Raw genomic sequence first — 21259 nt, forward strand, 5'->3', positions numbered from 1 at the left:
GCTGACAGTGCCTTCTTCACACAGGACCCAGAGGTCTAAGCACTGCGTCTCACTTTTGGCTGCAAAGCTGAACCATGGGACAGGATGGGGTATGCAAAATGAGTCATGCCGAGGCCCCACCCACCAAAGCTGGCGCTCTGAAGCCTGGGCATCAGAGTGAAGGGTTTAAAAGCTCCTGGGCTAAGTCTCCATTCCTAAGTGGAGGGTCGTTGTGTCGGAAGGACAGTGTGTATGGAAATAAACGAGTGTTCTGTAATTAGAAGAGAGGTGGACTTGAACCATTGAAACGACCGTAAGTGGTTTGACTGTCTTTGTATGAGCTGTGGGAACTGCATGCATCTCCTGTCTTCTCTAAACCTCTCATTAATCTGGGAATTAAAGGGGAAGGGAGAGGGGGTGTCTCGAGGTGAACCGAGCTGTACCTGCCTGGCTTGTGAGTCAGACCCCGTCATATAGAGGGAATGTGTCTGGGGCTGAGGCACCACAGCAGACGGGAAACGCTGGATTAACTCTCTGGCCACACAATTGTGCGGAACTTGCTAGGGTTTTGCATTTGTTTTGGTTTTGGAACAGGGGTCTTGACCAGCAACCCAGGCTGACCTTGAACTCTGGCTTCAGCCACTGGTGTGGGAAGGACAGGCTGACTGACCAGCGTGGTATAAGAAATGTACTAGAATTCCCTTGTGGGTGGAGAGGTCTGGGAAGTCTTCCTGAAAGAGGTGGTTAGTCATTTTCTGCCTGTGGGTTCATTGAAGGCTAGCAGGGCATCCTGTCTTTGAGAGTGTCCACGGTGACAGCCGAAAGGCAGAGATTTGACAACACATCCAGCCATGTACCGTGCGATGGACACCCTGTCTGTCCACTTCCTAGCCTGGTGCTTGTTTCCTGAACGTCACACTGGTTCAGTAGCCAAGTAGGACAAAGAACTAACTTGCTTCTGGAAGCGGGGCTCACCTACCCTCTCTCCGATACACCCCCACCTTTGATTCTGAGGCTCTTGAAACTGCCCAGAGCCTCAAGGCAAGGGGAACCAGTCACCCTCTGCTGGTTGCGATGGCGGCGAGGCCCAGGAAAGCTCCTCCGGGAAGCCTAACACTGCTGTCTGCCCGGCCCTCTGAAAGCCAGGACGACAGGAATGGAGCCGAACTTGAGGAAAAGTTGGCGGGGGTGGGAGGATGGGGGGATGGGGGGTGGGCTCAGCTCGCCAGCACTGGCTCTGGGACTTTCTTCTTGGGTTTCAAGTAAACAGTCTGGGCCCTCCTCCCATCCCCTGCCTCCACCCCCAGCTCCTCATTCGACGGGTCTCATGTGTTTCTATTTAAGGGTTGCAAGTAAGCCCTAGTGATTGGCGGCCTCAAACCCTCTTGACTCTTTGCTGGACCTAGGCTGTGGAGAAGTTCTCTCCCTCTCCCTCCTGAGGGGATCCCTGCTGCCTTTTCTCTCTGGGTTTACAGGCTGGGGTAGAGGCAGCAGGCCTCCTGGGCCTCCCCTTCGCCTCCCTTCTTTCTCTCTCCTGTGCTCTGGTCTCAGCCTTCATGGGCCGCCCACTGTGCTCTTGGGGCCCTCCTCTCACACCCCAGCCAGCACGAGAGTCTGGAGAGAGGGGAGGCCCCAGGGCTCGCTGCAGACTCCCCCATGCCGGGCTGTGACTAACTTCACGGGCAGCAGCAGGCTTTTCCCTCAATTTCCTTGTCTTCCATCTCTGCCTGACTCTGCCTCTCTCCACCCCCTTCTCCTCCCCCGTCCCCTGGCTCCCCATGTCCCCCGGTCCCCGCGGTGCAGCGGGCCGGTGTGGGGCCTTGCTATATGGCCTGTCCTTGGGGTCCAGCAAGCTGCGAGCCCTGGCTACGGGCTGCTCCTCGGTGCAGCGCTGGCAACCGAGCAGCCTCCCTCGAGGGCGATGGACAGAGGGCGCCCCGGCCGCGGGGCCACGGCCGGCCGCTGGCTCACCGCATGCTTTCTGCCCTCGCCAGGTGCCGACACCAACGCCGAGCCCATGATCCTGGAACAGTACGTGGTGGTGTCCAACTATAAGAAACAAGAGAACTCGGAGCTGAGTCTCCAGGCCGGGGAGGTGGTAGATGTCATCGAGAAGAATGAAAGTGGTGAGTGCCTGGCCTTTGGCTGTCCACTCCTGGTTCCAGCCTGGCTCCTAGGCCCTGCTGGGTTTTTGTTCCTTTCCTCCTCCCCCACCTCTGCAGCTATACGTTATTTCCATCTGGCAGGGAGAGGGCCGAGAAGTCTGAAGTTCCCCTGTTGGTTTGGGCTGCAGGCCAGCAGTTTGCCTGGTGGTGGAAGAATGTCTCCCTGGCTTGAGGCTAATTAGCCAGCTTGTGCTAACGCAGGGCCAAGGTGGCAGCTGAAGCATCCATGCTCAATTCAGGGGCCCCGTGCCATCGGAGGCCCAGAGGAGATGGTAGCTCTGGTGCCCAATGACAGCTTCCCCAGCTGAGCTGTCTGCCAGGATCCAGACAGAAGTGGGAGGACCCAGCCTGCTGGTGGAGAAGACAGGGCCATGACAATGGGTTCTAGAGTCCCCAGAACTCTGACAAGATGTCTGAGGAAGGGCCAGGCCTGCGGGAGGTTGGCTTGTGTCTGGGCAGTGTATGGGTAGTGAGCTGGATGCCCCCTGCTGAGCTGGAAGCTACCAGGACCAGGGAAAAGGGCCCAAGCACTGGATAAAGCCAGGTCCTGGAGCCAGGAGGGGTCCTGCAGCAACCACTGTGTCGTTAGGATCTGACACGGGGAACAAACCATGGCTTGCCAGGGTTCCGGAGTCTTGAAGAGTGGACTGAAGTCCCCCTTGGTATTCTTGGCAAGAAAAGATACTGCAGATAGAGGGAACAGGGAACAAGTCTGTCAGTCCCCTGTTGCAGCTCCTGGGCTCCCTGAAGGGCTGGAAGGTCCTTGGAACTGTGGCCTCCCCTGCAGGCTTGGAAGCCCCTGCCAGGGCTTGAGAGGATTCAGGATCTTGTTTTGGTTTCAGTTTTGGTTTGCTGGAGGCAGGCCCTGGGCATAGGTGCACCCCGGATTGTGGCACCCCGGATTGCGTTTGTGGGCCCTTCAAAAGGGAGGGCATTCGTCTTCTCTTCCATCTGATATTTCAAAAGGAAAGCAGTTCAGTGGGTCACTGTGCCCATTCTGTAGATAGAATGACTGAGGCACAGAGAGCTGGGCAGAAGCAAGTATCCTGAGGTCAAAAACAGTGCTCCCAAACTTCTGAATGCGAATGCCTCTAGGTGGCTGCAGAGAAGCTAAAAGAAATCTCTTTGGACATTCTAGGGGACCCGACTCCCCAGCACAGGGCTGTGATGTGAGCACAGACTGGACTCCCCATCCTGAGGCTGTCATCTTCCTGATCACTTAGAACTCAGGCTCCGTCCTTGTGCATGGATGGTTGGCAGGGACATGGCACGCATGACAGAACATGACCTGGTATCAGACCTGGTTCCCTGGTTCCCTTCCTGTGTAACTTTGCCGCGTCATGCTATTGTCTCACGGGGCTGGCTCTGGGAGCCCCAAGGCCCTGAGGCCCCATGGGGGGGAGGTCTGTTGGATCTCTCACCACAGAATGAGAGACAACAGGGGAGGAAAGTTTGTTTTCTTGGGAGCCTGCTCCTCTTAAAGGCAGGAGATCGCTTTTGAATGCAAGGTCAGTTCTTTCAAGAAGGGCTTCCCTGGGGACTTGCCCGCTGCCACATGTACCTGCCACACCACCACTGTGTGACCCAGAGTAGCAGGAGGTCGTGAGTCTCTGAGCCTGGGGTCAGTCAGCCATTGGCCAGCGAGAGTCCTGGTACACCATTCCAGGCTGAGCATGGTGGCACATGTCTTTAATCCTAGCATTCAGGAGGCAGAGGTAGGCACTGTCTGGAGTTTGAGGCCACCTAAGGCTAAATAGTAAGGTCCTGTCTCAAAAAATAATAAAATAAATAAAAGTTAGAAAGGACTCTGGGGACTCAGTTACCTTTCCCCTTTCCATCATGTATGTGTAACCCTTAGAATACATACACTCTTGCCTAAGGGTGAAGGAAGGAGAACTCGGAGATGTGCGTCTGTCTTAGGCTTAGAAACCTGCTTTCCTGCATAGTTCCTTTGGCTGTACAGGGGCTTCATCTTGCCCCTGCTACTCATCCCTGAACGGCCCCCGGCTAGCACAGAGACCCTATAAGAGCGCGGGGTAACTTCAGGACCCGTCACTCCGCCAGGCCTTACCTATTCCTTCTGTAACATGGCGTAGCCTTGTGGCTGCTTGGAGTGGAGGCTGCCTTGTGTCTGAACTTCTGTTATTTGTGGCTTTTCTGCTGTTCTCATGGTTTGTGGAGATAGCTGCGTAGCTACACGTGTGTCTGAACAAGGATCTGGAGTACTGTCGCTACCTGTCTGTCTGCCCATCTGAAATCAGCATGGCTGGGATGGACAAACAGCTTAATGAGAGACACAGGGTAAGGAGGAGAAGGCTAGATGGTCAGACTTCAGCTCCTGGGAGGTAATTCTCTGGTGAAGAACCCAGAGGCTGGACTGTGGGGGCCCTGTAGGTGAGCCGTGTGCATACTGTGAGATGATTTTGGAAGGAGTGGTGAGTGAGGCTTCAGAACTCTGGAACAAAGACCCAATTGTGATGCCTTTGACCTGGGACATGGTGAGGGTGTCGCAACATTTCCACTGGTGTTGTTGGGCTGCAGCCCCAGTGAGTACCATCCCCCAGGCCTCCCTGTGTGCCATTTGGGGCAGGCCTCTGCCTGTGTGCCCTTTCCCTTAGCTGGGAGCCACTCCGATGGAGGGTCCATGGAGAGACCCAGAAGCCTCTGGCTCTGCCTGATTGTCAAAGACCCCCTGTGACCTGGACCACAGCCACAAGGTGATGAGAGATGTTGACATGCCAGCAGCACTTTGTCACCCATCAAAGGAAATCTGCCTAGAAAGTCACCAAGTCCATAGACAGTAAGCGCCAGGCCCAAACCCCATACTGGAATAGGATAATTGTACCAGCTCCATGGAATAATCCTACATAATAAAAGGCAATTTACCATTTGGTAGCCAAAGTGACAAAGAGTTTAGATGATTCTTAGAATCCAAAAGCTGAGGGCTCTCTCTCCGAAAAGACCCCGAGGAGGCTGAGATGCGCTGATCTTAAGTGTGGAGTGGGTAAAAGTGTGTGTTGGTGACAGGTGGATCGGAGTCATGGACCCATCAAGATGATCATCCTGGGATCCTGCCGGCACGTTGTTCATAGGTAGCGCGGTGTTAGTGATTAAGTCGATCGCTTGAACTTGGAGGCAGGTATCAGTTGAGAAGGTCTCAAGACGGTGATGGATAAGGATAGCCCATCTCAAGGAGCACATATCTGGGTAGAAGTCGCAAGCACCTTTTTGATCAAACAGAAAGAACCCATGTAGGAAGGCTCACCGTCTACTGGTCAGTAGGACACATGGAGCAGAAAGATACAACATCCAGCAAGCCACGCCAAGGCCTGTAACAGCCATTGTTTCTTTATGGAAACGCCTTGACCCTTGACCTGAGCCTCCTTATAAGACATTCTTGTGTCTCAAAGACCTGCACTGGCTGCCCCTTCTGGCAGGCATGGCTGGCGTGACGTCTGCGGGCAGGTGACGTCAGGGTCCTGGTTGCTGGTTTCTGTGCTAAGAGAAGCTGCCTGCAGCTTTCCAGGATTATTTCCTTCCGAGACTGCAGCCAGGGCAGGGAGTGTGGAGGTGAGTCAACAGAATTTCTCCTGCCTCAGCTTTTGTCCTCTGAGTCTTTTATCTCCTGGTATTGCCGTGATATCCTGAGGGTTCTGATGCTTCCTTGAAAACAAGGGTTTTGAACTCCTTTGTCCCCACTCTCCCCACGAGAAAGCTAATCCTTGGGGTGCTTTACCCTCCAAACCAGTGCTTAGTCCAGTTGATCTCTGACCAAAACCTGGAAAGTCAGTCCTCTAGCTTTTTCTGGAGATGATTGAAAGACTATGGGAAAATCTCACGGAAACCAAGAGAAAAGCATGAATCCCAGCCTTTGGGAGGCTGGGACTGGGAAACCTTGCTCTTCCCTTTTTTGACTGTCTCTGCCCTACCCCCTCAGAGTGTGTGTGTTTGTGGGGGGTGGGGATCACATGGCATTCATGTGGTGGTCAGAGCACCAGTTTCCCCAAACTGGTTTGTTTTCTGCTTCCACTTGGGATTATGGGAATCAGGTGTCAGACTCAGGTGGTCCAGCCTGAGAACAGACATTTTAACTAATTCTTGTCATGGTATCTGTAACTATTTTACTTGGGAGGCTGTGTATGGAAGCAGAGAGGGCCAAGAGGCTAGAATTCAAGTACTGGGTTTCAGATGTTGCTCTGTGGTAGAGTACTTCCTTGGCATGCTCAAAGCCTGAATTTTACCCCAGCACTATAAGAAGGAAGAAAGAAAGAAGGAAGGAAGGAAGGAAGGAAGGAAGGAAGGAAGGAAGGAAGGAAGGAAGGAAGGAAGGAAGGAAAACCAATGCTACCCTGACATTAGAAATAAACAATTTGCTAAAAAATTTTTTTTAACTTATTTTATTTTGTGTATCTGAGTGTTTGCCTGCACATATGTATGAGTATCACACACATGCCTGGTACCTGCCAGAGGTCAGAAGAGAACATCAAATTCCCTAGAACTGGAGTTACAGATAGTATATGGGTGCTGGGAACTGAACCGAGGTCTTCCGTAAGAGCAGCATGTGCCGTTACCTGCTGAGCCGTCTCTCTAGCTCTTCAGAATAAAAGGGGGCAGTGGTATGTACCACACAGACTTTATAAAGGGGGAACACACTGTACAGGGCATGCATTAATTACTCCCTGTTATTTTATGATGCTCGAGTACTTCCTTTGTCCCAGGTACTGTGATAATTGTTTATACACCCATAATGTCTCTGTCTAATGGGTGTGGAAAGTCTAGCACTTAAGATGAGGGCTGTATTGGGAGGATGGGATAGCTTTAATTTTTTGACTTACATTTATTTCTTAGGGTTGCAGGGGCATTCATGCCACAGTGTGCATGCAGAGGCTGGGGGATGACACGTGGGAGTTGCTGCTCTCCTACTGTGTGGGCCCTGGAGATGACACTCCAGTGGCTGTGCTCAGTGTTACCCCACCCACTGCTCCATCTCCCCCACTTGGCATAGCTTTCTTTATGACTCTCCGCTATCTTAAGTTGTCTCTGTTTAGCTTCTAAGTTGTGTGCTTAGACTACGCTTGACTAAGGAACGACCTGAATGCCGCCCCAGACTTCCAGCCATAGGAAGTGGACATCCCAGTAAAGACAGGCGAGGCCGTTTCTGGAGAGGAAAGTTTATTGCCAGAGGCACTGCCGAGTAGTGAACTATCAAAACAGCCTTGTAGGAGTGAAGCTCCCTGAATCAGCCTGCATTGTAGGTATGTCTGGCCTTCACACGGCCCTGTAGGAGCATCCGAAAGCCTTGCTCTCTGATAGCTCGTCCCTTCCTAAATGCGCGTGTGTGTCCCTGCTGTATTTGCCTAATCAGCAGTTCCTAAGTCCATCCTGGTCCAAGGCCGTCTCTGGTATGCAGTGTGTTCACTTCCCGAAGAGAGGACCAGAGAGCGTAAATCCCTGAGCAAGTGAGCCTGGGGCCGTTCGGCCCAGCCTGTTCACCGTGGGAAAGAGGTCTTGCTGCTGCAATTGCAAAATAGCCTCCTAACAAAAACATTAGACTTCAGGTTGGGTAAACCTGGCTGTGATTTTGAGGCGGTTGCTTTGTGGCCCTTGGAAAGTTTCTTGGGTCCTCCAAGTACCATTTCCTTACCTATAAAACAGGAACAACTGTGTAGCCCCTGCCACAGCTGGAATATTGAAATTAGAGTTGGAACATTCTGGTTCAAAAGGGCTACATGTTGAGACCCAGAACCACAGCAAGTGCCCAGTGTGTCACAGCACAGACAGGACTCTGGGAACTTGAGCTGTAGCTTAGAGAGCAGTGTTGGCCTAGCATGCACAAAGCCCTGATTTGACCCCTAGCACCATAGAATACGATGTAATCTCAGCTGTAATCCCAGCCCTTGGGAGGTAGAGACAGGAGAATCAGAAGCTCAAGGTCATCCTTGGCTGCATAGCAATTTTGAGGCTGATCTTGGCCATATGAGATCCTGTCTCAAACAAAACCGCGCCAGACTGGTCCACCCGTGGCACGGTTTACCCTCTTGGGCCAGTTTCCTGGCCAGACAGTGGGTTACTCTGGTTCTGTCTCAGCTCTGAGGGTCTGTGGGGCAGAGGGCAGCAGAGGGATCATTGCCCGTGAGGTTAGGACAGCACCTGCTAGAGCTGCCTTCTTTGGAGTTCTTACTTACACAGCTGTTCTTGTCCCCAGCCTGTGGACATAAAAGAAGGGCTTGTGACAGAAGCCGAACTCCTGCTGGCGACCTGAGAGCAGATGCCTCCTGTTAGGATGCTTCGTACAAGGCTGGCAGAGAGGAGGGCCGCCATGGAGTACCACCACACTGACCATCACGGTGGTGTGTTGTGGGGCAGAGCAGAGGTGCTGGGGGAAGGGCAACCAAGCAGGGAATAGGCACCCCATGTGGAAGTTAGCCATAGGCTGTGGTAAGCAGGGCGAACCCGTCTTCCTGGCTCTCGAGGAGGGCAGCTAGAGCAGGGCGGGGGGCAGACAAGGAAATAGTTCTTTCCTCAAGCTATGTGTACCATGGCTGTTGTCAGGAAGGCATCCAAGAGCTTGTCAGCACCAAGCGCTGCCAGCCACATGCCGGGCACCAGCTGTGGTTCCCAACAGGGCAGCGCAAGGGTGCTGGACTTTTCCTTCTACCCTGCTCAGGTTGGACAGGTAGAGCAGCCGGTCACCCTCACCTGATGCTGTCTCTGTAGACAGAGGTGGCCTGACTCTTGCCTGTGAGTGGACAGCCCTGGAGACCCTGCCCACCTCCCCACGTGTACATACTGCCTTTGTCCCCAGGGAAGTGGCAGGTCTCATTCTCCTGGCTGATGTCTTGGGAGAAGCCCTTCCCACATGCCCTCTGATCTTATGTAATGGGCTTTAGCTAAGTGCAGGGCACATGTTTTCTGGGGAGTATAATTTGTCAGAACCTCAGGGAATTTGGGTTGAGAAATTGCCACTTTCCCCAGCTTACCCTGGGGATGCTGGATATTACACACTTCAGCACTTGGGTTTTTGGTAATCATTGTGGTGGTAACTGAGGGTAGCCCACGGTAACCACCTTCGTTCCTATCTGCATCTTTCTAGATTCCATAACCTCATCCTCTGATGTCCAGTGCTGACCAAGAGTCCTAGTTTAAGGTGGGGAACAGCCAGGGTGACCCAGTTAGTTTATATGCCCTGAAAAGTCTTGTGGGAGTCAGTGTTCCCTGAAGCTCCCCATCTTGGATCCTGTTGAATCCCCCCACATGGAGGGAAACTCTGGTTCCTGTAGCTTGAGTTCATGAAACTATTGTTTGGGTTTCACTGTCTCAGCGCATGCTCTGTAGCTCCCTTCCGAGTTGGGCATCTCTCAGGCCCCTGCTAAAATTCATTTGTTTCTCTCAAGCTTTTTATTGGACTGGATTGTGGGGAAGTGGCCCAGGAGCACCAGGGGGTAAGAGAAAGCCAAACTCCAAGTCAGTCCGCCAAAGACTAGCAGTAAAGCAAGCAAACCATGCCGGGTCCAAAGCTGATTCACCATGGCCATGTCTCTCTCTCCCGTGGTCTGGTCCCCCGCATTGCCACGGCCACTGTTGGCTTTCCATGTCTTGAAACCCAAGTGGCCAGAAGTCTGTACGTCTGTTCTCTCAGATGCCTGCTGGGAATCATCATCAGAGAGGTCAAGGCCACCTGGGGAAGTGTCTGTTCCTGCCAGCTAGCTGGGGAGTTTGAGCTTTTTCCAAGGTGCTCTTTCTGAATCATAATATTTTAAGTTTCACAGGATAGGAAACCGGGCGATTTTTAAAACCCCTTGGTAAAAGGCAGGGTGGAGCTTGGTGTTCTCTCTAAGGACGAAACTGAAGTCCAAAAAAGTGAGGTAACGTGTCCCAAGGTTGCACAGCAAGGAAGGAAGACGTGAGCGCCATGGGCCATTGTCTGCCTAGGGTTGGGAGCCTGAGTGCTTGCAGCATGGATTGTGCTTCTTTGAAAGGCCAAACCCCAGAGGACTTTGCTGTGTAAGCTCCCCGTACTACAAAGAGCTAAGAAGCAGAGATCTTAGGGCAGAGACTCTAGGAGAATGGAGAAAGTGTGGGTTCCCTCATCTCGGCTCCCCAGGTCCTTCTGGAGGGGTTTGGATGGGGTCTGAGCTGTGCCGCCCGGCACTAGTCCAGGTACCTCCAGTCCATGTTGCCTTTTACTATTGTAACCAAACAGAACCATCCCAGCCCCTCTTACAGCCCCATATCATTGGCGTAGGTCCTCCATCCTCTCCTCTCCTCCTGCCCTCAGTCCTCAGGGAAATCCTGCTTCCATAGCAGGCGGGCAGGTTAGTCAACAGGCGTGGAGAACCACGGCATGCATAGGACTGGAATAGAGTGGTGGACAAGTGTGGAAAAGAACCTACTGTGTGACCCACGGCATGCATAGGGCTGGAGTAGAGCTGTGGACAAGAAACTGTGCCCTTGTCTTGCTTGCCCTTGCTGACAGTGACATCCTGAGGTTCTCTATCTATATCCCAGATACTGTGAGCTAGTTACACCCCCCCATATAAGGCCCAAAGCAAGGTGATGTCAACCCCAGGAGGCTAGGGTTCAGGATGGCACAGTGCTGGACTGGGTGGAGGGACGGCTTCTGAAGATGGTACATATTGAACAAGGAGAGGCAGCAACTTGTAAGGAGAGAGGAGTCCGGTGTTGCATGCATACTGAATAGGTGGAACCAGGGCTAAAAGAAGGAGGTTGCCCACTAAAGCTGAGTTTAGCTGTGGTAAGTAGGCTGGAGGGGCCTGTCGTGTGATATCAAATAGGAAGTTACTCCCTGCTGTGCAGAGAGGAGGCAGGCAGGGCTGCCTCATGACTCCGGGCCTTCGGTACTGAGGGGCCAGCTTCTAAAGTCCCAGAAGTAATGTAACAGCTGTCAGCGGACGGGAACAGGGTTCCTGGCCACTCTTCCTGCCAACTGGGCCCTTTAGACTGTGGCTGAAGCTAGATTTTAAACTCACCTCCCAGCCCTGTGCATTCAGTCTTGTTCTTCTCTCAGGTCTGCACATGTAGCCTGAAAATGCAGGCTTTCCTGTCTAGCTTAGGCTCTGGAGTTAAGCTCCAGAAGATGTGGTGGTGCTGACCATGGCTGCCTGAGTTGTTGAAGGAGGCCGCTTGTTGGTTCCCAGCTTCTCAGCCCCGAAATAATCACACAGAAACCTTATTGGCCCATTAGCTCTAGCTTCTTATTGACTGACTCTTACATCTTAATTTAACCCATTTCCATTCATCTGTGTATCGCCACATGGCTGTGGCTTACCGGATAAACTTCGGCATCTGTCTCCTGTGGGGGGCTACATGGCTTCTCTCTGACTCTGCCGTTCTTTCTCCCAGCATGCAGTTTAGTTTTCCCAACCTGCCTGAGTTCTGCCCTATCTGGGGCTCAGGACAGATTTCTTTCTTCATTAATGCCAATCCCAACATACAGAGGGGAATCCTACATCACTGAGTCCCCCTCAAACCCAGACTTGGCCCCTGCAGCCTCTTTCCTCTCAAGAAGGTCTCTGTTGCAGTTGGCTAGGTATCCCATCCTGGCACTCCTGGACACTCTGTCTTTCTCATGTGTTTCCTGTTCTCCTAGGGCCTTGGACTGCCCATGGCTCATTGTGCTCACAGGTTTGGGCTGTTGATTGGCTGGTTTGTGCTGCTTTAATGGGAGGAGACAGATAGCAAGTGTGTGTGACAAGAACGCAGGGCCTTAGGTCCCTGTACCAGCCAGCTCCTACAACATCAACTATAGGCTACTACATGGCTGGCTTGACCAACTAACCTCTCTCCAGCCTGGTGCCGCTTGCGTGCCAGCTCCAGACACCCACTTCTTGCCCGAGGCATTGGGCCAAGGCATTGCCACTTGGCACAGTGCTCAGGGTGTCCTGTTAATGCGTGGAGTTGTAGAGCCATTCAGGAAGGATTACCAGGCTTTGCATAAGACGATCTTGGTCAGTGTGGGCTCTCAGCTCAGCTCCCAGTCACTTTGTCCCTTAGAACACTAGCTGCCCTTCTCTGAGGGGTAGAGGGGGTCAGCAGTGGCCACAGAGCTCCCCAGTTCCCTGACCATTGTGCTCTGAATCAACTGAACTAGAAGTAGCCTCTTTGTCCCCATGGTGTGGAGACCCTTCGAGTTAAGATGGCTCGCCACCCCCAAGCCTGGGTAAACATGCAGCCTCCACACGGAAGGCACGGGGAGGGGAAAGTGGCCATGTTGCCCAGCCCCCAGCTAGTTCTCCCCAGCTGCCAAATGGGTCAACTGCTGCGAGTGTCCCTGGGTCTGTAACAAGGATAGCGGGCTCCTGGACACTTCTGGAATTGCCTTCGTGAGTCCAAATGCTTTGCCGATTAAATTTCCGGAGAGCGAACAGCTGAGCTTCCCCAAGCCACTCTTACTGTGGCAGCCAAGGGGCTCCCATGTGTGCGAGCATTGTCCTCCTTGATGAAAGGAAGAGAGTGGACAGAGGGTGAGGGTGGTCGGTGCCCACTGTCTCCTGTAGACGACATCAGCCGCTGGGGCAGCTGGGGCTGCTTGGATTTTCTAGGATGTGCCTGGAACAGAAAGAATTCCATGATAGGGTTTCAGGGTAGCTTTTCCCCCTCTTTAAATAATGTTTTTGAAGAGTTGCCATGGAGAACTGTTGGAAGCAAAGGGGCTGATGAATGTCTTTAGTCAGATGAGGACAAGATTACCCAAGTGAGGGAGAGTGTCCCTCCCGTCAGCAAAACTGTGGGGTTCCAGGGCCGCCTTGCCAGAAAGCCGGAGCCATAATCACAAACAGACTGCGATCACTTACAGCCAGAAGTATTACTTTAGACTCTTGGCTTTGATGGGGAAGAATGCAGTTTTCCTTGGCCCCTCCCCCACCCTCTCAAGTTAAACAAGATCTGTGAAAGCCTTAGAGGCCAGAATTCAAGTCACAGGCCCAGCTGTGGAGGGCTCCCCTGAGTTCCCTGAGCCATTTTGCTGTCCCCATTCTTCCTTGAGGTGAACTGGGGAATCCCACTTCCCCAGAGGCATTCCTGTCACCCTGGGGCTTCCTCAGCATGGATGCACTCACCATCCGAATGTCCCAGCATTTTTTCTGCGTGTGTGCCCTAGCTCACAGTCCATGATGGGGAAGGTCAGATGGCTGTCTAGCACACTGGGATATTGGAGTCTAGCCTAGCCCTAGGGGTGGGAGCTATTTCTCATCCTTTCCCCCCACCTCAACTGGTACTTCCCAGGCAAGCCTCAGATGACTGCCCCACTTCTCTAGGCATCAGTATTGCTGAGCCATGGCTTTGTGTGACACACTACCCAGGCTCTCAGAGCAGATTTTGGGGGCATTGTGGACCTGGTTGCCAATAGAGTGGGATTGTAACCATCTGTCATTGGAGAGGCGGGAGGGAGTTTAGCTCGTCATCTGGGCTTTGCATAAGGAGAATTAGCATCCATGGGTCCTGCCTCACTGGCTCCCTTATAAATACTTGCGTTCTCTTGCTTCCGGGCCTCATTACACAGGCAAACACAGACTTACCTCCTTGGATCCGGAGGGTCTGCACTTACAGTGGGGTCAAAGTCTCTTGACATGGACACGGCAACCAGAAACATTCTAGACCTCAGGCCAATCTGCCCTCAGTGACCCCACCTCTGCAACCCCATGAGGACAGCCCACCTTACCTTGTAGACGCAGTTCCCAGTTGGGAAACTGGTTAAGATCGAAGCCAACGGGGCAGGTTCTGGTCTGGAGGCTGAGGCAGGAGGAAGGAATAGAGACAGTGCATTCCAGTGTAAGGGGCAGGCTAAGCTGACAACGTGATGTTACCAATATTGCTTTTTTTCCCTGTGGAATCAAATTGTAGCATGCCATGGCTGAGGGCTAGGAACTTAGACAGGAGTGTCTTGGGTCTGTCGTTGCCAAAACACATCAGGTGGAAAGAGATGTTCAGAGCCCATCTCTGTCCCCCACTTTCTGCTGTTAGACTCTAGCTACACCTTCTCACTAGAGAATATTTCTAGAATGGAGTTGCTCCCCCAAGAATCCGGAGTTGGTAGGACATCTTGGCAGCTGAGAGAGGAGAATACGGAGGGCAGTCCAGGTCAGTTACCTTCCCAGCATCCTCCCTCATTTCTGCCTCAAGAGAAGGTATTGATCATGGAGAAATCCAGAGCCAAGCAGACAGGCAAACATGTAGTCCGCAGCCATAGACCCCTTTGTTCATTTGCTCTTGGCCTTTTATCTCCTGCTGTGTGCCAGGACAGAGGTGTGTTAGAAAGGCCTTCGTGGAGAATTAAAGAGGAAAGAGAGCTACCCACCGTCCCTCAGCAGAGGGTCCCTCCTGTTGCCCCTCCCTTCTAGTGTAGGTAGTGTTGGAAGAGGCACCCATCTCATTGGTAATCCTATGTGCCTATCATCCCTGCCTGGCCAATCACTGTGAAGAGTCTGTAGGGAGCTGGGCATCATTTAACCCAGGGGGATATCTGGTTTGAGGTGATCTTTTCCTGCATTAGACACATTCTCAGGAGCCTGAGTTGGTGCCTGTCCATGGAGACATGGAAGTGAAGTGAAGTGGAGCCGGAAGTTCAGAGAGCCTCACTGGTTCGGCACCACCCTTCTGAGGCTCCAAGGGGATTTAGAGGCCAGGTTAAGTTCCTGGGGCTTTCAGGAGACTGGGGTATGAGAAGCCTATGTGTAAGGCAGGCTAGTGGCCCTAGAATCACCTTCTCCATGCCAAGCATTGAGCGGAATGCCTTTTCCTGTGGTCTCTAGCCCCACAATCCTGCACGGGGTGCTACTCTGACCTCTGACCTCTGTTGTACAGTACGGACAGCCAGAGAATTCATGCCATGTGCTAGGTCATCACATATGCTCGACAGAGTCCTGGTAACCCCTCTGTGGTGGTTTAGAGTCCTGGTAACCCCTCTGTGGTGGTTTAGAGTCCCGGTAACCCCTCTGTGGTGGTTTAGAGTCCCGGTAACCCCTCTGTGGTGGTTTAGGCACTGAGTAGGACACCACAGCAAGGAAGCTGGTTTGGATACAGCTGTCTCCCCTCTGTCCACAGGGGGTAAGGGAATCAGGTCTCTGGGCCACCTTCTCCAGAGCTCCAAGTTGTACCCATTAAGGGGGCTTCTTTGTGTGTCCTGGTACATGACACTGTGCACATGGTCCCAGTGGAGGCTGTGGCCAGGACTGCATGGCTTCCTCGGATGGGCAATCCCTTAACCATCCCCGGTGAGCGGCCTCCAGGCCTCCCTGAACTTTGCATCTCTGTTCCTGTGACAGGAGAGACCCAAGTATAAATGTTCCAGGTGGGTTCACCGGCAGGTTGCAGGGGCTTCAGCTCTCGAGGATGGGAGCGTCTGCCTCCGTCATGTCCTAGGGCCAGTGAGACAGCCAACAATAATAGTCTCTACTTCAGTTCCCAAAAGCAGATCCCCAGGGAGAGGGGGGGTGCTGTCCGTTACTTTCCAGCATTGGAGAATGAGAGGAGAAATGCCAAAGAATACCTGCACTCCATTCTCACCAGCCAGGAGGCGCTAGCCTAGAGTGGTGGGGGCTGAGGACAACCAGCCCGGCACCAGCTTACCCGGACCACAGCAGCTGGGCTTGAGAGAGGGAAGGTGGCTGCAGAAATCAGAGGTGGGAGAAGCCTATGCCGATCTCTCATTGCATTGTGTTCTCAACAACCACATACTAAGCCCCTTCTCCATCCAAAACACCCAAGCCAAGCTGGGGCACCAACAAGATGCCCAGCCAAGCAGCAGGAGGCTGTCCTCAGAGATCCCTTGCTCTAGCTGGGGGTGCACTCAACTCAAACATCAGGTCAGCCAGGGAGCAAGCTGGTGGGGAGTCACAGAACTTCACGGAGGGGTGGCTTGAAGGTCAGGGCCTGAACACAGTGGCGAATCAGGGAAACTAACACAATTGGGGACTCTGAGACCCACGGGGTCAAAAAGAACAAGACAGAAAGCCTTTCCCCAAGGGCCCATGAAATTTGAGTGCTCAGCTCCCACGCTACTGAGTAGCCAGCCAGGGACCAGCAAGCGTGGGACCAGCGTGCAGCTAGCTGTCTGCTCCCATCTCCCCATCTGTAACATTGGGATGATATTTAAATCCCGTGTGGCTATAGAGAAAGAAAGTCACCGAGTGGCAGTTACTTCCCATCCTTTTTCTCTGACAGTCTGGGGTAGGCAACATTTGAGTCCCTGGCAGTATATATCATGGGGGCGTCTGTTGGATTCCTGAACTTGCCCCCTTCCTCCAGCAACCCAGACACTTTCTGAAGCAAGGTTCCCATCTGTTACCTTAGCACAACTTTTGAGGAAGGAGGGCAGGTGATCTGTTCCCATATTTCAGAAGATGGTAGTTTCTAGGCCATCCGTGTTTCCCAAAGGGTAGTTTGTACATGTGAGCTGCTAGACACCTGCTGGATAGTTCTTCACCCCCTCACTTTCCCTTCACTCATGGGGGAAGGAGAAAGTGTGCACTGGGCCCCTGCAGTGTCAGCACCTTGGCTGGGCCTTTGAACTTGAAGGCTTTGCTGGATGTGTTTCCCAGTTATCACCTATCATCCCATTCGGTGTATGGCGCAGGAAAACGTCGTTCTGAAAAGTATATTTACCTTTTTTTAGGTTGTCAGCTCAAGCAAATACTAGTGCAGGTGTTGCTCAGATAGCTTGGTGGGCTGTTTGAGGACTTGGGGAACTGCAGAGTTTAAAGGACCCCAAGTGGGACACTTTCTCCTGGGCGCCCTCCCTGCCCCACAGTATACTAGGGTGACACCAGTGGCTCCCAGTTTCCAACTGGGAAAGGAGCCTGGAAAAGCATGGGCATCGGCAGCGGCCGCTCCCCACACCACGCAGAGGAATCCACGCTGTCAGAAAGTCGTTGACGTCAGGGGGTGCAGAATGTTTGCGAGCCCTCTATTTAAAATTCCCCAGAAATTAAATAAGGAGGGTTTGGAGGGAGGAATGCCCTCAACAAATTGTAGAGTGGGTTTGTTTTGTTTATGGAGACAGCCTTTAAAGTTACAACTGCCCCCGTTTTATTTTTGCCCAATTGAAGAGAGGCTGGCCCCAGTTGGGAGGGAGGTTACAACTCTTAGAAACCTATGCAGCTCTAAGGCCAGGAAACTTCTGTGTTTAGCAACGGAGAAGGGAATTCATATCCATTTGCATCCATGTGTCCTTCTTAGGTACTGGAAAGAGCACTTGCTGTTCTTCCAAGGGACCTAAGCCCACCTTCCGTTCCCAGCACCTACACCAGATGGCTCGCAACCACTTGTGACTCCAGTTCCAGGGGATCTGACACCCTCTTCAGGCCTCCAAAGGCACCTGCATGCCCAAGACACACACCTACGCAGACTCAAGCTCAGAAAATCTTAAAGAACAAACAAACAAAAGGCTGAAATTAACCAGACCATCTGGGGACCAAATCAGTAGCAGATTGCTTAATGAAATCATAGGTGCAGTTCCCAGCAATGCCCATTTACCCCCCAAAATTAACGAGCACAGGGTAGTCCCTCAGCCTCAGCTCCACGCTGCCAAACAAAGTCTGTCATAGTGTTAGGCATTTTGTTTTCTTTCTCCCCCGCTTCCCACAACCCTGGCAGGTCATGGAATTTCAAATAACCTTCCCTACTCACAAGTGTCTCATCCGTTAACCTCTTCCTCCAGCGACATTGGCAAGCAGGTATCATCTCTAATATGAGGTGTGTCCCCAGGAAACAGCATCTACCCTGTGGCATGGCCCTTGCAGTGGTCTTGGCAGTACAGGGAAGCTATATGTGACATTTCTATTTCACACAGTGGGCGTGGATGGCCCCTTTCTGCTCTGTGGTTTGATGTTCTAAAATGAGTGACTCCGTAGCGGAGTGAACAGGATACTGCCAACCTCCTCAGTTGTAGCAGAGTTCAAGTTGACTCTCAGCCTCCATTCCCCCGGGTTGGGGCTGGTGACCTGAGTTGTTTATTCAAAATGGAGGTAGGTTTCTTCCTTGAAGTTGAGAATAAAAGGAAGAATTACTTTGAATTACAGCCACACAGCCCCTAGTGCTCAGTTACTGATGAAGCGTTGTGCTGTGGTGGCCCCGTCAGGTTAGGACAGAACTGAAGAGTTCCTGCCTCCTCATGATGCCAGAACTGCCGTGTTGTCATAGTGGAAAACAAACGTAGCTCTTGTTTGCTGACGTAAGCAAACCTGCGCTGCTCTGATCCCACATTCAGAGGCAGAGGCAGAAAGGTCACAGATTCAAGGACAGCCTGAGCCACATTCTGAGACTTTGTCTTAGAGGAACAGAAAACAAACAGTTTTATTTTTTAGAACAGGGTCTTATATGAAGCCCCAACTGGCCTTGAACTCACAGAGATCCGCCTGCCTCAGCCCTCCCAGTACAGAGATTAAAAGCAGTTGTCACCATGTCTGACTCAGCAATTTAAGCTTCAGTGTCTATTGTATAAAGATATTACTCACACAGTTATGCCCAGTATGTACTATGTAACAATGAACGACCACGATACTAACATATTTACTATACTGTAGTTTTTAACATTGTTTTAGTATGTACTCCTATTTATATAGTTTTTTTAAAAGCCTAAAACAGTCTGCTGTGTTATGCTGTTAGTGGTCTCATACTTGACATTTATAGCATCTCCTGATTATGTCACAAGACGCCTTCAGGTAGCTGAGCTAAGGCCACCTAGGTGTACTTTTTGAGTACGTTCTACGCTGTTCATACAGGGAAGTCTTAATACATTTTTCTTTCAGAATTTGTCCCCGTTGTTAGGTGGCACGTGTCTTGGTATTCTACCAGCTACAGAATACATAGTTGTGGGATATGGCAAAGATGCGGTGTGGCGTTGGGACATCTGAGGTCTAGGGATGCTGATCCTAGGTCACTGCTAGCTGACAAAGCTCTTGGGTGTGGATCTTGTCCTGGTCTGGGCGTCCCTGCCTCACCCTGTCACAGGGCTTAGATGTGACTTGGGGGTGGGGCTGATGGGACAAAAGTCACACCTTTGACTATTTTGAGACTGGGTTGCTTGAAGGCATTAGTGGAGCAGAGAAGAGTCAGAAAATGATTGGTTTTATCTGTGAGATAGAGTTTGTGGGGGTAGGACACAGAAACATCATGACTGCTGAGATCGCCTACTCAGCACGTAAAGGTGCTTGCCTCAGAAGCCTGGGAACCAGAGTTCTTGTTCGTTTCCGCTATAAAGGAGCGAATGGCTGGAGAGTCTGACAGAGAGCTGGATGGAAGTCCATCAAGTCAGACCCAGGTGCCAGTTCTGTTGCGGCCCACGTAGCTGTGCACTGTACATGCCACCCTTTCCCAAGACAGCCTGGGACCTCAGACTGGGAGGCAGGGCTTTCCCTCCTGTTGCCAGCGCCCTCCTTTGCCCTGTATAGTCCCAGCTTTCTCCTAAGATTTTGTTGTATTTTCATTTTTTGAGATGGAGTTCCTTAGATCCTAGAGTGAACTCAGATTCTTTGTAGCCGAGGATGAGCTTGAACTTCTGAAGCTTTCCACCTCCAGGTGCTGGGGTCCCAGGAGTGTTCCTCGTGCCTGGTTTTATAGTGCTGGGGATTGAATCTAGAGCTTTCTGAATGCTAGGCAAGCATTCTTCCAGTTTGGCTGTACCCTTATCCCTTGGTATAATGACGTATTTATTCTTACTATTTTTTAGTTATGGGGGGTCTGTATATGGGTATGCACACTTGTGTGCATGTACCCACAGGGGCTGGACACATCAGATATCCTGGAACTGGAGTTACAGACGGTTCTGAGCTGCCCATCTCATGGGCTACGAACTCAGATCTTCTACAGGAGCAGTATATACTCCCAGCTGCTGAGCCACGTCCCAAAACTAGCATCCTTCACCCTCCACCAGGTCCAAAGAGCAATGGCCCCTGTATGAGGCTGTGCCTTTTCATCCCTGCATTTAATACCTAACATCTTGTGAGATTCTGACCTGTCACTGCCATCTGTTTAGACCCCTCCCCCCGGCTTCTGGCCCTGGCACAGCTTCTTCTAAATTAGATGGTGCCACCAACACAGCATGTATGTCCTCACCCCGTGATAATTAAAACATCAGCAGGACAGGCTCCTATTGGCCCTCTGTAAATGTGCCAGCCGGCAACTGGGACTCCTGCAGTCCTGCAGCCCCAGAAGCTGGGGGAATCACCCAGACTCAAGGGCCCAGAAGCCTGGGCTTTGGCACAGCCCAACCAACCAGGTTAGCAGGTTGCTTGGCTATCAGAACCCCTTCCTTCTTCTGCTCTGTTCAGTGTAGTTTGCTTTGTCTATAGAACTCCTTCGTGTCCCTAGTGGGCATCCCCTGGGGAACCTGTGTTACCGATTCCATGACCATCATTGAAATCACCACTTTCTGCTCTGGGATTTACCTCTTTCTTCCTTGGAAGCTGAGGCCCTCACATTTTATGTCCCCCGGCCTTGCTACTGTTTCGGCATCTTGAGACTACCGATGGTGGTGGATAAAGCCAAGGTTCACAGGACCTTCCTTGAAACCAGCCCTGGCAGCATTCGTAGGTGCCCAACAGTGCTGCCTCTCCCTGGGTCCACTTGTCCCTACTAGCCAGGGAGCATGTCCAGTCCCGCACCCATTCCTGGGGGTGAACAGAAGGTCCCTGTCCTCTACCCAGAAAGAAAATGACATCTCTCCTTGTCAGAAACTGTAGGAGACATATCCTTTTTGGTACCTTCATTGTTTTTTAAAGAGGGTTGCTACTGTAATGTAACCATCCCACTGAGTCTAAGCAACCCACACCTGTCCCTGTAGTTTCTGCTCCTCCGCCATCTTTGAATGTCGCCTTCCTGCATCCACTTCTGTCGTGCTGCTCATATTCTTTACGACTTTATTGAACATCACCTTGCTGGATCACAGGCCTTTCTAAGCTACCTCCTATGTGGGAGATACAGAGGTGGACAGGAGACAGTGTCTGTCTCCATCCCCATCTCCCTTGTCTCCTTCCCCCATCCTGAGCGTCACCAGGATGAACACTGCCTCCTCCACTCTGCCCTTGCTCATGCTCCCACAGGCTGCCCTTCCCCCACAGACTGTCTCCTCCACCCCCAGCCTCGTCTGCTTGTCAGCT

General features: G+C 52.0%; 1 protein-coding gene across 4 annotated transcripts in view; it reads left to right on the top strand.

The window, feature by feature from the left end:
- Positions 1-21259, top strand: part of Sh3pxd2a (SH3 and PX domains 2A) — a 207517-nt gene that overhangs the window by 154403 nt on the left and 31855 nt on the right. For all 4 annotated transcript variants that reach the window (XM_057778865.1, XM_057778867.1, XM_057778866.1 and 1 more), the window contains one exon: positions 1974-2105. In XM_057778865.1, the coding sequence (XP_057634848.1) occupies positions 1974-2105 (132 nt within the window). The remainder of the gene's footprint in view (positions 1-1973; positions 2106-21259) is intronic.

The sequence above is a fragment of the Chionomys nivalis genome, chromosome 8 (assembly GCF_950005125.1).
Source record: "Chionomys nivalis chromosome 8, mChiNiv1.1, whole genome shotgun sequence".
Lineage (NCBI taxonomy): Eukaryota > Metazoa > Chordata > Mammalia > Rodentia > Cricetidae > Chionomys > Chionomys nivalis.